Here is a 15,785-nt window from a genome sequence, read left to right as displayed (position 1 = left end):
AGGTGGTGAGCCCATGGGAAGGGGGACCCACGTATCCTCTTCGGGCTGTGCCCGGCTGGGCTCCATGGGTGAAAGCCCGGCCACCAGGCGCTCGCCAATGTGCCTCACCTCCAGGCCTGGCTCCAGAGTGGGGCCCCGGTGACCCGCGTCCGTGCGAGGGAACACTGTGTCCAATAATCTTACTCATCATAAGGGGTCTTTGGGCTGCACTTCGTCGGGCCCCTCACTCTGTCCCATCAGCTAAAACTGATTCTCATCAGCAGACAGAGTCCGGAAAAATCCCTTGCTTTATGTCAGGGTCCGTCTTACTTTCTGCTTCTTCTTCCCACTCACCGCGCAGCGGGAGTAAACGTTCTTTTCCACAGCAGCAGCCTCCTCTGAAATGGCGTCTCATTCACAAAAGTGCCAACGCCCCCTCTCAGTGCGCACTGGCTCACCTCAGTGCTGATGTGAGCCTGCAGTCTGAGCACAGTACAGCGGCTAACAGACAGCCCTTTCTGCCTGATCCCCCCATTGGTTCCCCCCAGAGAGCCTCTGAGGTGGGTGACGGAGGCAGGGGCTCTAACTTGGCTGATGACCATGAAAAACATGACACAATTCATTCCACCAGAGGCCTTTCATCCTCCACGGCTCTGCATGGAGGGATGACAGTGGACGTTATTTGCACGGCAGCTTCTTGTTCATCTCCGTTCTCATTTATTCGTTTTTATCTATGTAATGTCTCCATTTTCTCCATGACCCATTCTGTTCTCAGGGTTCTGGCAAAATGATTATTATTATTTCATGGAGCTTTAATGTGAGATAATATTTATTATCAGTCACAGTTCATGACTGTTGGTGTTATCGTTATTGATCTGTTCCTCCTGAGGAGAGGTTGACCTGCTCTGCTCATAGTTACACTGTTACAGCTTGTTACCTCAGTTGTTCCTATTCACAGCAGCAGGTCTGTTATCTCAGCCCTTCTTTCGACAGAAACCTTTTGCTTCTTTGGTGCGCTGCTGCGCATGGAGCGCAAAATTACGCATAACACGAAATTCCTTTAAATCAAGGCTGAAAACTTGCCTGTTTAGAGCTGCCTTTGATTAGTAGTCTGCAAACAAATTCAATTGCTCTGAACAAAATATCTTATTACATATTGACCATCTCCTTATGATTAACAAGTGTATCTGCGCCATTTTTGATTTTTTTTTTTTTTTGATGATGATTGTAATGTAATTCTACTGATGTTTTTATTATGTAAAGCACTTTGAATGCCTTGCTGCTGAAATGTGCTATACAAATAAATTTTTACTTACTAACTTACTACAGAAGGCTGAATGATGAAATGTGTTATGCGCGAGCAGGTGCTTCATGTTTGTGTCTGGACCCAGTGAGGCATAAACTATATCCTGCTTTGCCTTTAACCCACTAGCGATAGCCTTAAAGGGCGAAGCCTATACGAAATAGAACGTTGGTTACGTCCTGTAACCCCAGATTCTATGAGCAGCCCTTTTAGCTCTGAGCCTTACTGGTTCCTAAATGGCTTGAAAAAAAAAGCTATTTGGGAGCCGAATGCCCGGTCTCACCGTAATTTATACGGACCAGGGGTGGGGCTCACGCAAGTGGGTGTGGAATAAAGTTTTAAGTGCTGCACTGCACGCGATGGGATAAACCCCACTAGCGATAGCGATAGCCTATACTCATAGAATCTGGGGTTTAAGTACGTAACCAACGTCTTGCAGCATGCAGACTTAGTCAGTGTGCTGAGAAAAATTGCAATTGGTGCCCAGTCTTTTGTCATCTATACTTTCTTTTCACTGAAGTAAGATTTTTAATTTGTTGTAATAAAGTTTTGTTTTGTTTGTTTGTTCACATTTCTTTGATTGCACCATAGTTTTCTTTTTCTTTTATTCCCCAAGACACTGAGACTGCCCTCGTCAAAGTGTTCAATGATGTCCACATAAATACAGACTGGAAGAACCACAGTGTTGGTTCTACTGGACCTCAGCGCAGCATTTAACACTGTTGACCATGATATATTATTAAAGCGACTGGAGCGCTGGGTCGGACTCTCAGACACAGCACTCAGCTGGTTCAAATCCTACCTAAACAACAGGAACTTCTCTATATCAATATGCAACTTCTCTTCAGAGCGAACAGAAGTCACATGTGGAGTACCCCAAGGTTCAATCCTGGGACCCTTTCTGTTTAATATCTACATGCTCCCACTAGCCCAGATTATAACAAGTGATAACATTAATTACCATAACTATGCAGATAATACACAGCTCTATATTACAATGTCACCAGGTGACTCTGAACCCATCCAATCACTGAATAGATGCCTAGAACAGATAAATGTGTGGATGTTCCAAAACTTTCTCCAGCTGAACAGAAACAAAACTGAAGTTATTATCTTTGGACCTAAAGAGGAACAATCAGGAGTCAGCGCGCAGCTTCAGGTATTACAGCTAAAAACTAGTGATCAGGCCCGAAACCTGGGTGTAGTAATGGACTCAGACCTGAACCTTAAGGGACACATAAAAACAGTTACAAAGTCGGCTTTCTACCACCTGAAGAACATCTCCAGAATTAAAGGACTAATGTCACAACAAGACCTAGAGAAAATTATGCATGCGTTCATCTTTAGTCGTCTCGATTACTGCAACAGTGTCTTCACAGCTCTGCCTAAAAAAAATCAATCAAACAGCTGCAGCTGATCCAAAATGCTGCTGCTCGTGTTCTCACTAAGACCAGAAAAATAGAGCACATCACCCCAGTTTTAAAGTCCCTACACTGGCTCCCTGTAGCTCAGAGAATAGACTTTAAAATACTCCTATTAGTTTATAAATCACTGAACGGTTTAGCACCACAATACATTAAAGACTTATTATCGTTGTATCAACCCTCCAGAACACTCAGGTCTTCTGGTTCTGGTCTACTTTGTATCCCCAGAACCAGAACCAAACACGAAGAAGCAGCTTTCAGTTTTTATGCACCATCAATCTAGAACAAACTCCCGGAAAACTGCAAAACAGCCGAAACACTAAATTCTTCTAAATCAAGGCTGAAAACTCACCTGTTTAGAGCTGCCTTTGATTAGTAGTCTGCAAACAAATTCAGGTGTAAAGCTGCTCTGAACAAAATATCTTAATACATATTGACCATCTCCTTATGATTATCAAGTTTATCTGCTCAATGATTTTTAGGATTTTTTTTTGATGATTGTAATGATGTTTTTGATGATTGTAATGATGTTTTTGATGATTGTAATGATTCTACTGATGTTTTTATGATGTAAAGCACTTTGAATGCCTTGCTGCTGAAATGTGCTATACAAATAAATTTTTACTTACTTACTTACTTGTAGTAAGGGTCAATAATGTGATCCAAACAAGTAGCAATGGTGTTTTCATCTAATGATGGCTTATTTTTGCAAGTTGGCTAAGACTGAATTTATGGATGTACCAGTGCAAAAGAAACTACACACTTTAGTTCCAACTTCTTTATTTTCTAAAATTATGTAAGTGTTAAATGCTATATATATTACTATTCAAACCAAACAGAGTAGGTTTCATCATTCTTCTATTACAATCACACTGTTTACTTTTGGTCCAATGAATGTCCTTACTTTTCACTGAGCAATACTGTGTGACCGTATAGAATGCCATGGCAACAGAAGTAATCAGTTTCAATCAAAATCTGAAAAAGAAGTAACATACAACAAAACTAGAGAAAGTTAATCTTTAAAAGATGAAATGTGAGTTACCTGACGTGATCAACTTCATCATGTCACCTTTAGACAAGGATCAAAAGAAAAGAATAAAGGTATATTTAAATCAACTTTATCTGTTTGAGAGAAGGGTTGATAAAGCATCACAAATCTGGAAGCAGGTTACTGGGTCATCCAACCATCCACGCTGAAATATAAATTGATTTGAAAAAAAGTGTCTTTTTTCATTGAAAAGTTGTACTTCGTCACATTAAAATTCTAGTGTTTCCATTAAATATAATAAGTATTTTGTTTGAGTTTACTGATATGTTAAAACATTTTTTTCAGTAAAATTAGTTTGCCTATCAGTATTTGTTTAATTATCAGTGAAAGGTTTATTCATGTCTACCCTGGTACAAAAACAAATGACTTAATAATGCATATAATTGGATAATTAGCAGGACTATGACTTTTTACTTTAATGTCAAAATTCTGAGATTAAAGTCAGAATTCCGATTTGTATCTCAGAAATCTAAATTCAGAACAAATGTTTGCTGACTTGCAGATACTAACATTTAACTCTAACCCTAACCTGGGAAGCCCCAAATTAGAACAGAGCAAGTAGTGCCAACACAATCAAAAAGAACCAACACTCTACTCCAGTTTCCACAAGGGTACTTGGAATATTCTTCATTGTGTTTTAAATAGTTTCTGTTAAAAACCCAAGATCATAATTTGCTTGAGCCACTTATCTTGCTTGCTGGCTGCTTTTTAGTTTTACATCACTGTTCAGTTTATGATGGTAATTAGCTTATTATTTATTTTGTAATTAGTTTCCACCACTAGAGTACCACTAGAGGGATCCTGAGTATCACCAGTGGTACTTGGACCACAGTTTGAGAACTGAGGGTTTAAATAAAGGTATAATCATGTGTAAAAATAACCCAGTCAAAGTTTAAACCCAAATCCAACTGAGAATCTGTGACAAAGCTTTAAAACTTCTGTTTACAGAAACTCTCCATACAACCTGACTGATCTTGAGCTATTTTAAAAGCAGAATAGGCAAAATTTTCAGTCTTTAGACTTAATAGTAAGGTGCCAGGGGAGTTTTTATCTGGGGTAGTACACCTGTCAAATGGTAGCACAGGTGCCTTAAGAAGCAGAAGGGCAAAACTTCTCTTCCATAGCTGATCAAATGCAGGGATGAATAACTTTCTCATTTTGCTGCTGGATTTAGAGGGACCTTTATTTAGCTGTAATCAAAGACAAAAAAATGTTTTAATGTATATTTGTGCACATCCCCATAGCTACCTGGAGATCCATTCCTCACTTCTCTGGCATGCGTACATGCTCAGCTCTTGAGCAATCATGTACACACACAGGGCAGGCAATTGTTATAACGATGTGTAAGTGCTTTTACATTTTATTTTAAGTATATGGCTGCAAAGTAATAACCATTTAGTTGCGTTGACAAAAAAGAATTGGTTATTGTTTTGTACCAATTGGGCACAAAATTACAACTGGTGAGTACGAAATGACAAAATGATTAATGTTGTCTCCAAGGGTGTAATTTGCAGGGGGGTTAGGGAGTTTATACCCTCCCAAAATTAAAAAAAATAAAATAAAAAAAAAAAACATCATTTTGATTTACAAAAACCATCTTACATGAATAATTTGCTAATTTTCTTTATTCATTATCAATTTTAAGTAAGATAGTAGCATCTTTAATCATCTGTTAATGTAACTTCCCTCCCCCTGCAAAAAACTTTGTATCACCCAACTTGCTGCAGTCAGAGTGGATGTAATTCAAAAAAATGAAAAGAGCACCAAAAATAGGACAACCAACAATTTTGCATTGTTGGTCGACTACAATCGCTTGTAAAAAGAAACAAAATAAATAAAAAATGAAGTCAATAAATATGTATTGTTAAGTTAACTGATGATTTGTTGACTGTATGCCACTGTGTGGCAGATTGTAAATGCCGGTGCAGGTGTTTTGGCTAGCTCCGTTAGATCTGCTACTCCCTGCTTCAAGGTGACTTAAAATCATATCTCAAAAAAAAAAAAAAAAAAGACATTTCATGTATGTTATTTAGTTGAACACATCTCTACAACATTCCATTTTCTGACCTAAAACTTAGACCGTTTTTAACGTTTAAGTTAATAATTTCCAAAGTGGGTGATTTGTGTGGTAGACCATGAAGCCTCAGAAAGGCTGTGAAAACTTTGATGAGCGAATAATTTACACTGGCATGACTAGAGAGCAGGTGATGTCACAGTTTGTTACAACAGTGCAGAAATAAATTTGCGATGCCTCCCAGTTACACAGTTGCCTTAAATGTTGATGAGACAAAACATATCAGGTCAAGAGCAAGAATCTGTATGTCTTCGTTATGTGGATCATGACCTGAATCCTCATGAGGAATTTATTAGGATGTATTCTGCTACCAAAACAACAGGACAGCATCTTGCAAAAGTTGTATTAAGCCCTATTCACACAGAATTAGTTTTACATAGGGACCACATGCTATTTGTAATAATTATAGAGATTGTCTGTGTTGGTAATCCTGTGCAAATCGGCCATGTCAGTAATTTGTAAAGTTAAAAACTCCCCCGCAAATTACCTACTATATTTTGCTGAACTCCGAGGTCCTGTGATAATACTAATCCAGTGAGAATAGGCATCTCTGTGACTTGGACAGAAATGGGCAGGATCCAATATGTAATTAGGCAGTTTTTGTTTCCTGGGTGTAAAATAAAATTTGTCATGCGTTTCATATGAGAGTAAAGGAACAGTCCTTTCTTTTTTTTTTTTTTTAATAAAGACGATTCACAGAATTTGCAGTAAAATTCACACTATACATACTTCATAATTATTGAACATAATGCAAAACTATTGTATTGGGGTTGGGACAATACCAAGATTTCAACCCAATATCGATACTAAGAAAAATGCTCTATACGCAATACTCTTTGATACCCAGCCAAAAAAAAATATATTTTTTTTTGTACAGCAAAATATCTTATTACATTTATAAAGCTACAGATTCTTTACTAAACTTACACCTCATTTCATCTAACGTTCTTCATAAGGAAGTGTTACCTGAAGTTAGGCTAATGTGAGCTTGAGTGCTTGAAAAGAGACAACTGGGGAGTTTACTTGTACCTAACTTTTAAACGATCAACATTCCCCATGAGTCACGTGAGGAAGCAGTATAGAGCAAGCCATGGCTACAAATGTCCTGTGGGTTATGTATTCTATATAAATTTTCTTACAGCTGGTGACACTGACACTGCAAACCAATAAGTGTATAAGAAGTAGTGGTACATTATAAAAAGTAATGGTACACTAAGGGCAAAGGTTTTTGAGTACTGGCCCAGGTCGAGCACTTGTCCAGGGTTTCCCCCAGAAAAGAGGCTAAGCCCGTTGGTAGGTGGCCATTCACCAGCCAATTGCCGGTCGACTGCTGGCCGACCGTGATTTAGTAAAAATAATTATTAAAGTTGAGAGAAAGTTAAAAATATGGCTATTTATTATTTGATATTGTAAGATATTTGTCCCAAATATTTACACAACTACAGTTTTACAAAAAGGCACTATTAAAATACTTATTTAAACAAAAGTACAATTAGAATAAATACTAATTAATTTCACCTAATTTGAATCCTAATTTAAGTCACATTTACAAATAAATTAAATGAACATAAATGAAAAAGTGCAAACAAAGCACCAACACATGTCTCAAGTCAAGGCCAATGAATAACAACAGAGAACTCTGACAAACAGACAGATGCTGTACTGTACTGTGCTTTTTGTGGCACAGGCTGCATGTTAGATCACTACATGGAACAACAAAACATATCTAATGCTGAATTTAATAGCATCATTTTACTGTTAAACAAGGATAAATTAGCACGTGTCACATTAATATTTTCCCTAAGCACAAAACATGCTTATTATTTTCGGTCTTGTAAAGCCACCTGCTGAATTTCAGCTCAACTAACCGAAGGAGGCTCGGCCTCAGGGCTCATTAGAGTTGCGCAGGGCTCCGCGAACGGTGCGCGGACCTCAGCGCGCGGTGGAGGCGTTTATACTTGGCACTTACGTCGGTGCAGTATTCTCCGAAAAGACAGGGGGCAGTACGCTATGTAACCAGTGGAAATACGATAAAAAGAGAGCAGATGGTTGAATGGAGCGCGGTGCACGCGGTCCAGACCAAGTTATAAAAGATGCACGACGCGACACCGCGCAAGACCGTCGCGCAGGGGCGGGGACAGCGCAATTGTGTCACTGTTGGCGCGCACAGCCTCACGCGGTGAGGTAGATAAAGGTAGCGGTTTTGGGGGAGTGGGTGGAAAAAAAAACTTGTATAAAAAATGGCTTCACCAGGCTTATAATATGCTGGGGGAAACCCTGACTGGTCTATTACTTTTAAACAGCTGATCATATGTCACATTGCCCTACTGCTCTGTGTATGTGTTAGCTGCAGTTATACGGAGACAAATTAATCTTAAAAAAGTATTCACAAAAGCGAATGTTGCAAAATATGGATCTGAATCTGTTTCTCCATCTCTGCCTTTGAGCTTCTTTTTTCTGAGATGAACTGACTGCAGCTCTAGCCTCTACCTCAAACAGAAGCTGGAGGTCCCTGTTCAAAAATCACCTCATTGTCTTGACTCAAACACACTAAAACTGACTAAACTGAACACTAAACACACTACACCAGGGGCAGGCAATCCTGGTCCTCTTTGGGCCACTATCCTGCATGTTTTCCTTGTTTCCCTGCTCCAACACACCTGATTCAGTGGTTAAATCACCTCTTCATGTCCTGCAGAAGCCTGTTAATTACCCATTGATCCAAATCAGGTGTGTTGGAGCAGAGAAACAAGTAAAACCTGCAGGACAGTGGCCCTCGAGAACCAGGGTTGGCCACCCCTGCCCTACACTATGCCCCAACTATAATATCCAAACACACTAAATATTACAAATCTCATTACCGACTCCAATGCTCACTGTTTTTTGTTGTTATTGTTGCTTTGTCACCGCCAAACCTCTATAGTTAGTATAGTTTGAAGTCTGTGCTTTTGACGCAAATTGAAATGGAGTCTCAGAGAGAACGCATCTTTCCCGCTAGAGCAATTTAAATTGGTCATATGACTTGGATAAACTGTCGAGACCATTGACTCCAGAGGGTTAAAAGCAACCCAGGCACCCCATACTCCTGCAGCAATCCCCACAGAATGTCTCAAGGAGCACAATTCTAAGCCTTCTATAGATCTTCAAAACATATGTAGACTGGAGAGTCAGGCTCCCATGGCCCCCTTAGCAACCCCGCAAAGGTGAAGATTTGACCACAGTTGGTCAGAGTCTCCTTTCCAAAACCTTACAATAAAATTTTCTTAAGAGGCTGAGAATTTTGATCCCTTAATAGTTGGAACACACTCTCCGGCCCCCTTTTTAATAATGGGAGCCTCCACCCCAGTCTGCTACTCCGCAGGTGTTATCCTAGTCCTTCATGCGACAATGAAGAGACGTTTCAACCATTACAGCCCTACAACGTCCAGAGCTTTCAACAACTCAAGGCAACTTTCATCCACCCCTGGAGCCCTGCAACCGGGAAGGTATTTTGACTACCTTGGTAACCCCTGCTACTGTAAATGGACTGTACTTACAGGGTTTCCTCTACATGCAATTGATCGTGGCGCACAGCCACAGTAAGATAAAAGCTGCCACAGAATAAAAAGTTTATTTATACATACACACACACTTGTGTGGCCAAAATTGTTGGTACCCCTCGTTTAATAAAAGAAAACCCCACAATGGTCACAGAAATAACTAGAATCTGACAAAAGTAATAATACATAAAAATTATATGAAAATGAACAAATAAAAGTCAGACATTGTGTTTCAACCATGCTTCAACAGAATTTTATAAAATAAAACCCATGAAACAGGCCTGGATAGTGTTTGGTTCACTGGCAACGTGAACTAACTCAAAGACTGCATGTAATTGAAGGAGTGTGTGTGTGTGTGTGTGGTGGGGTGGGGTGGGGTGGGGGGTAATGTGGGGCTATAATTAAATTAAGCTTGTTTGCATTAATTTAATGTAGGTTAAATGTTTTTACAGGCTGAGAGCTGAAGGTGGTGGTTGAGGGTTTTGGTGCTGGTTCCCCTGTTTCAAGTGCTGTGGGTGACGGATCCTTTCCACTTCTGCTGTGCTGTGTACTACAAGTGTCTGTCTATGTTGCATTTTGGTTTGCTCTTTTTTTTCTGTATCCATCTCCCTTTATTTTATCAACCTCCACTGGAAGCCTCAGTCCTGATTACTTTTGGTAACTCAATGAACATTGCCTCAAGTAATTTTAAAGTAGATGTGTTTTAATAAATGTTTACATTTGTATATTGGAACACCGTCTTTTGCTTCCTTGATAAACAGACTGAGGTGCCTTATTGGCACTAGTTAGTAATTTCTTTGGGTGAAAATCCCGAGGTGGAATTGTTAGATTTTGTATACTTCTGAAGGTAATAATAACAAAAGAGAAACTATTATCACCCTGAGGTTGCCACATTTGCACACAGGTTAAAGAGGTTAAATGAAAAATAAAAAACCTACACAACAGAACAAAAACATGGCACACCAGCACATGACTCAAACTGTTTTTGTTTGTAACCTTTTCTTGGATGACTCCAACTGGCCCACAGGTAAAAAAAAAAAAAAAACTCCAGAATAACTGAAAGCACCAACGCAGCTCCTCCATCAGGTAGAGCAAACTGCCTTAGTTACAGAGGAAGCAAGTAGATTTATCCGTCACCACAAGTAAACACAGCAAGGCCGTGTTAAACTTAGGAAATCATCAGTTCATCAGTCTGAAAGAATCGCCACAACATCAGGTTTTTCTCACAAGTTGTTACTGTAGACGTTATTTACCTGCAACCCATAATGTAAAGTCCATAAGGCTTGTGTGTGTGTGTGTGTGTGTGTGTGTGTTAAGCATGGAGGTGTATTTGGTTTCATACGAATATGTAGCTTTTCACCCATTAGTCTCCATGTGTGATGCTGCTGTCCAGTTCTGTTTCTGTGAAGTTCCTGTTTAACTGTTTGAAACTTTGTGAATCCAATTATCAGGACTCTTTGTGTCATCTGTAACGTGCAGTATGTGGCTTTTGCAGCCGAAAAACTTACTTACTGAGACAGTGACATTGCTTCTAAATTAAATGTTGAATTAAGTTACCCATTGACCAAATGATATCTGTCAGGATCCCAACAATCCCCCCTCGTGTCAGGAGCTGCCACTGCATGTTGCACATTTGTCTTTTTGAAATGTACTGAGATAGTCTTGGTTCAATTGCTACTTTTTAGCCAATATTTTAAATAATTCTGATTGTTTTAGATTTTATTGCGTAGATAGAACAAGATTACAATCACTCCACAGACGCCTGACAGCCGTGACACTACCTACACTCAGGTATACAGTAAGTGGTTTGAAGAAACTATTTAAAGTTTCACAGTGGCCTGCTTCTCCAGGAAGTTCTTGTTGAGCTACGTGAAAGCAAGAAAAACAAAATCAAAGACAACTGCTATGAGTTCATTTGTTTGTGTACGTATTTGATCCAAACCCAGCTAAACTTGTGTTGTTTCGTCAGGTGAGGTGTTTGAAGGAAAACCCGGAGCTCTTACCTTCTGCTGCCGCCGGGCCATGTCGGTGGGCTGCTTGGCGTTAAACGGGTAGGCGATGCACCTCAGGACGAACACGTAAATCTGCAGGTTCATTTTCCTCTCCTCTTCCTCCTTCTGGAAACGCTCGCGCTCCTTCCTCTCCTCCTCCTCATGACTCGCGGGGCTGTCTTTTGCTCCTTTGGCCGGGACTGCAGCTCCAGGTGCGGGAAGCCGCTGCTGCTGCTGACCGCCCGAACTGTCGCGGTGTTCCCGCTTATCTGCGACGGAGAAGCCGTTCCGTGTCCTCGGAGGCTGCCGGACAGTTTCTTGGTCCGACTCCCCACCTGTGTCGTCGCTCGATGACGGGTCCAGCATTGTGCTTCTGGCCGACAAAAGACCGAAAACTACTGTTTTAGCCCTAGTTTGTTTGTTGTAGTTGACGTGGCGTTTAAAGGCTCCACTTCACCAATCGTTTTTGTGGTGCGTTTGTGGACCACGCCTGAGGGAAATGCTAGGTTTCTTCATAGAGAGGCGGAGTTTTATTGATGAATAGCAGGATGTTTCCGAGCGACTTTCATTCCTTCGTACTCAGGACGAATGTGTTGGTATGGCAGCGCTGACTGCTGCGCGGACTTCGTGTGTTTTCTCGCAGAGCGCAGGAAGAAACAGGTGACCAACCTGTGGCTGCAACCACAGATAGGGGAAAAAAGAGGTGTCACTCTCTGCGTTTTACAAGAGCCACAACCCTCATCTAATACTAGCCGTAAAACACTGAATGAAAAGAAATATTCTTTATTGTATTTTAAATTTTAACAATTTACTGCCAGTATATTAATACTGGTCATGCATTCTCTGAAGAAATGAATATCAGCCGCCAACTTTTATTGCCACAGAGTTTTAGACAGATCGTTCTATGGAAGAGGATTAGGGCCACCGAAAAAAAAAAAGAATTCTGACTTTAATCTCAGAATTCTGAGTTTAAAGTCAGAATTCTTTTTTTTTTTTTTTTTTGGTGGCCCTAATCCTCTTCTGTATCTTCCTGAGGTACAGATGTAGCAGTTTTGGTTAAACCTAAGTAAATCTCGTGTTCTCGCATGATTTGTCAACTCTTGTAAAAATGTTTTGTCAATAACTCTTACCACACCAAATTTAGCTCACTATCTGTAAAAATCATATAAGTTTAACCTTTTTGTATGGGTTAAGTTCAGTTAGATCTGTCAACCACTTTTCATTAGGTTGACTCCAAAAGTTAATCAGATGTAGAGCCAAAAATTATGTTCTGCGAGTTTCATTGAAATCAGACATTCTCAAAATCCTTTGCATCAGACAAACAGGTTTATGGTTTTAAGCAAAGTACCACAATGTGTTGTGCTTAAAGTAAGTGTTGCAGACGATGCTCAGCTACAACCACACTAAATTTTAGCTCAATATTTGTAAAATTGGTTGAATTATTGCCGTTTTTGTCTTATCTAAAGTCAGTTGGGTTGAGAGTCTGGTTGAGTCCAACAGTTAATCAATTGTAGAGGTATACCCAGTGATAACTTTCTGAAAGTTTCATTAAAATCCATTAAGTGGTTCATGAGATATTTTATGAAAAGACAGACAGGATACAGGTAATGGCAACATTTTAAACACAGACTTATGTGATTAATTAGCAATAAAGGTAGAAGTTGGGGTTTAGTCTCAGCTACTACCAGACCAAAATGTAGGTCAATGTCTAGAAAACTGACTCAGTTATAGCTATTTTTGCATTTGCTGTGGCGGCCACCTTGAATTAACTCCAAAAGTGAATTAATTGATTGAATGATTGCTTTGTTAGAGTTTCCTTAAAATTTGTTCAGTTATTCATTAAATATTCTTGTAGCACTAAAGACAAATTAAAACATTTATATTTAAATCAGTTTTTATGTTACACACAGATGACATTTGCCATGTTCTTTTATTTTTATGTTAGCTAAAATATTTTTTCTTTTCTTTTTATATAAAATGTTTTGGTTATTTTTGCCTTAGCCACTGTGAAGGAATGCTAATTGAAAGAGAGACAAAATGAGAACATATACATCAACTGCTGAAAAGTATTACAAATGAAAAATAGAAATATTTAAAACAAATGAATAAAATAGTTTTTGAGAAAGTAATTAATGCACGAAACCAAGCACAACAAGCAGCATTATATTAGTCATATACAGAATAACATTTTAATCTTCAATAATTACAAGAATGTATTAACAAGAAAACAAGGAACAATTTAAACACGAGGATTACAAACATGAAATCAATTACAGAAAATTAAATCAAAAACTCAAATCGTGACACTTACTGGAAATCACTACCTGCAGTAATACACATAGACATTTTAAATGACCTTATAATCAAAGAAAATGCTTATATGGCCAAAGAACCTAAAGCCTACAAGTTTCTGGAAGCAGTGAATTATCTATGTCAGGGGTGTCCAATCCTGGTCCTCGAGTGCCACTATCCTGCATGTTTTACTTGTTTCTCTGCTCCAACACACCTGATCTGAATCAATGGGTGATTAACAGTCTTCTGCTGCATATGAAGAGGTCATTTAACCACGGAATCAGGTGTGTTGGAGCAGAGAAACAAGTAAAACATGCAGGATAGTGGCCCTCCAGGACCAGGATTGGACACCCCTGATCTATGTTTTTTGATGGGTGCAGGATGTCATGAGCCTAAAAGTTATTAACAACATACTTGTCAGAGCTAAAGTGAGTGCTTCAGAATTTTGTGTGACACTTGGTGGTTTTTGCAGCCATAGTTTTGTCTATAAAACACATAGAAGGTCTAGTAACTTGTCATTTGAAAAAGTAAAATTGTTCAATATTTCAATTTGATGCCAAAAAATCACTAGTGGCAGTGGGAGATGTGGGCAATAATACTTGGCAAATGTTTGGCAGTTCTGTGACAGTTCAGAGCAATACTAATGGACGCACACAAGTGTTGTTTAAAACCTTTGCTTACAGTTCCAGCTTATATGTTATATGTTATAGACATATACCACAGACATTATTTGTAAAAAAAAAAAAAAAAAAAAAAAAGTTATTTTTGTGTGTCTGGGTTTGGCACTCCTGAACCAAATACTCAACATGATGCCGTACAAGATGGAAGGCACGAGAAAAGTGTCTGCAGTTATGCTGCACAGGAACCATGTATAGTCACATCACACTGCTCCCTGCAGAGCTCCAAAACACTTTCATGGCAGAAAGCACAGTGTCCAATCTTTTTTAAAAGGATAGTCAAGTCAGCTCTAAAGTGATGTTCTGTCAAAAATCAGTCCGCCGGGAGTTGAGAAGACTTTTCACATCAAGTCAAGCTTTATTGTCAATTTTCTTTTTCTACAAGACATGCAGAGAAATGAAATTACATTCCTCTCTCATCCACTGTGCATAAAAGTATTTGAGACAGAATAAAAAGACAACATTAAACACATAAGATATACCACATAAAGGTAGCATAAATAACCTTTAAGATAACTATCCCAAGGGGAAAAAAATAGTGATGAGTTAGGAGGTGGTGGGTGTTAGAGTCCAGGGTTTGTGTGTGCAGGGGGGAGGAAAAGAGGGTGGGGGGTGGGAAGAGAGTTCAGTTTTCTGATAGCTTGGTGGATGAAGCTGGTTCTAGTCCAGAGACTTCTCAGTATCCTACCTGATGGCAGGAGACTTGGCTGTGTGACAAGTGGGTGGAATCACTCACAATACAGAGAGCTTTGAAGGAGAGTTGGGTGTCGTATGTGTCCTGGAGGGAGGGGAGAGAAACACTGATGGTCTTCTCAGCTGCTCTCACTATGCGCTGGAGGGTTTTGTGGCAGGTGCCATACCACACATACCACACAGTGATGCAGCTAGTCAGGATGCTCTTGATGGTACCCCTGTAGAAGATGATGATGGTGGCACAGCGGCTTTGTGCTCTCCGACTCAAAGTTTCTTTTCCATCCTGTTTGGTTAAAAACAGTGACTGCTGGAGATATACACCAGTTCCCCACAACGTGGAAAAGAGAAGCAGGTAAAGAAGATGGATGGATATTTTCTTCACAATGGAACATGGTAATCCTATTAAATGTTTCTACTTGTTGTTTCGGGTGCTCCCTTCTTCAGGGGTTGCCACAGTGAGCAAAGTCACACAAATGATTTGGCAATTGTTTTACACCAGATGTCCTTCCTTTCACAACCTGGGTTCGAACCTGAAGCCTCAGGATTGTCTGCAGCACTGACCACCGAGTTACCGCAGCCCCTAATCAAAATAAATGTTTAAACTAAAAAATTCTGCACTTCACACACTCAATTCTGAAAAAATTGGGCAATTTTGAATTTTGTGGTAGTAACATATCTTAAATATGGGATGGGGCACCAAAAGGCTATAAAGTTAAGTAGTATGAAGAAAGAGTCTTAAAGCTTCCAGTGATGATCTGTTAAGTA

The 15,785-nt window shown here is 39.5% G+C and overlaps 1 protein-coding gene across 1 annotated transcript in view; it reads right to left on the bottom strand.

Annotated features, from left to right (window-relative positions):
- Positions 1–12,004, bottom strand: part of cadps2 (Ca++-dependent secretion activator 2) — a 311,669-nt gene extending 299,665 nt beyond the window's left edge. Inside the window, exon 1 of the mRNA XM_037980923.1 lies at positions 11,371–12,004. Within this exon, the coding sequence (XP_037836851.1) occupies positions 11,371–11,724 (354 nt within the window). The 5' untranslated portion in view covers positions 11,725–12,004. The remainder of the gene's footprint in view (positions 1–11,370) is intronic.
- Positions 12,005–15,785: the final 3,781 nt, after the last annotated feature.

Source organism: Kryptolebias marmoratus, linkage group LG17, assembly GCF_001649575.2.
Source record: "Kryptolebias marmoratus isolate JLee-2015 linkage group LG17, ASM164957v2, whole genome shotgun sequence".
NCBI classification, from domain to species: Eukaryota; Metazoa; Chordata; class Actinopteri; order Cyprinodontiformes; family Rivulidae; genus Kryptolebias; species Kryptolebias marmoratus.
This window is presented reverse-complemented; position numbering and strand designations above follow the sequence as displayed.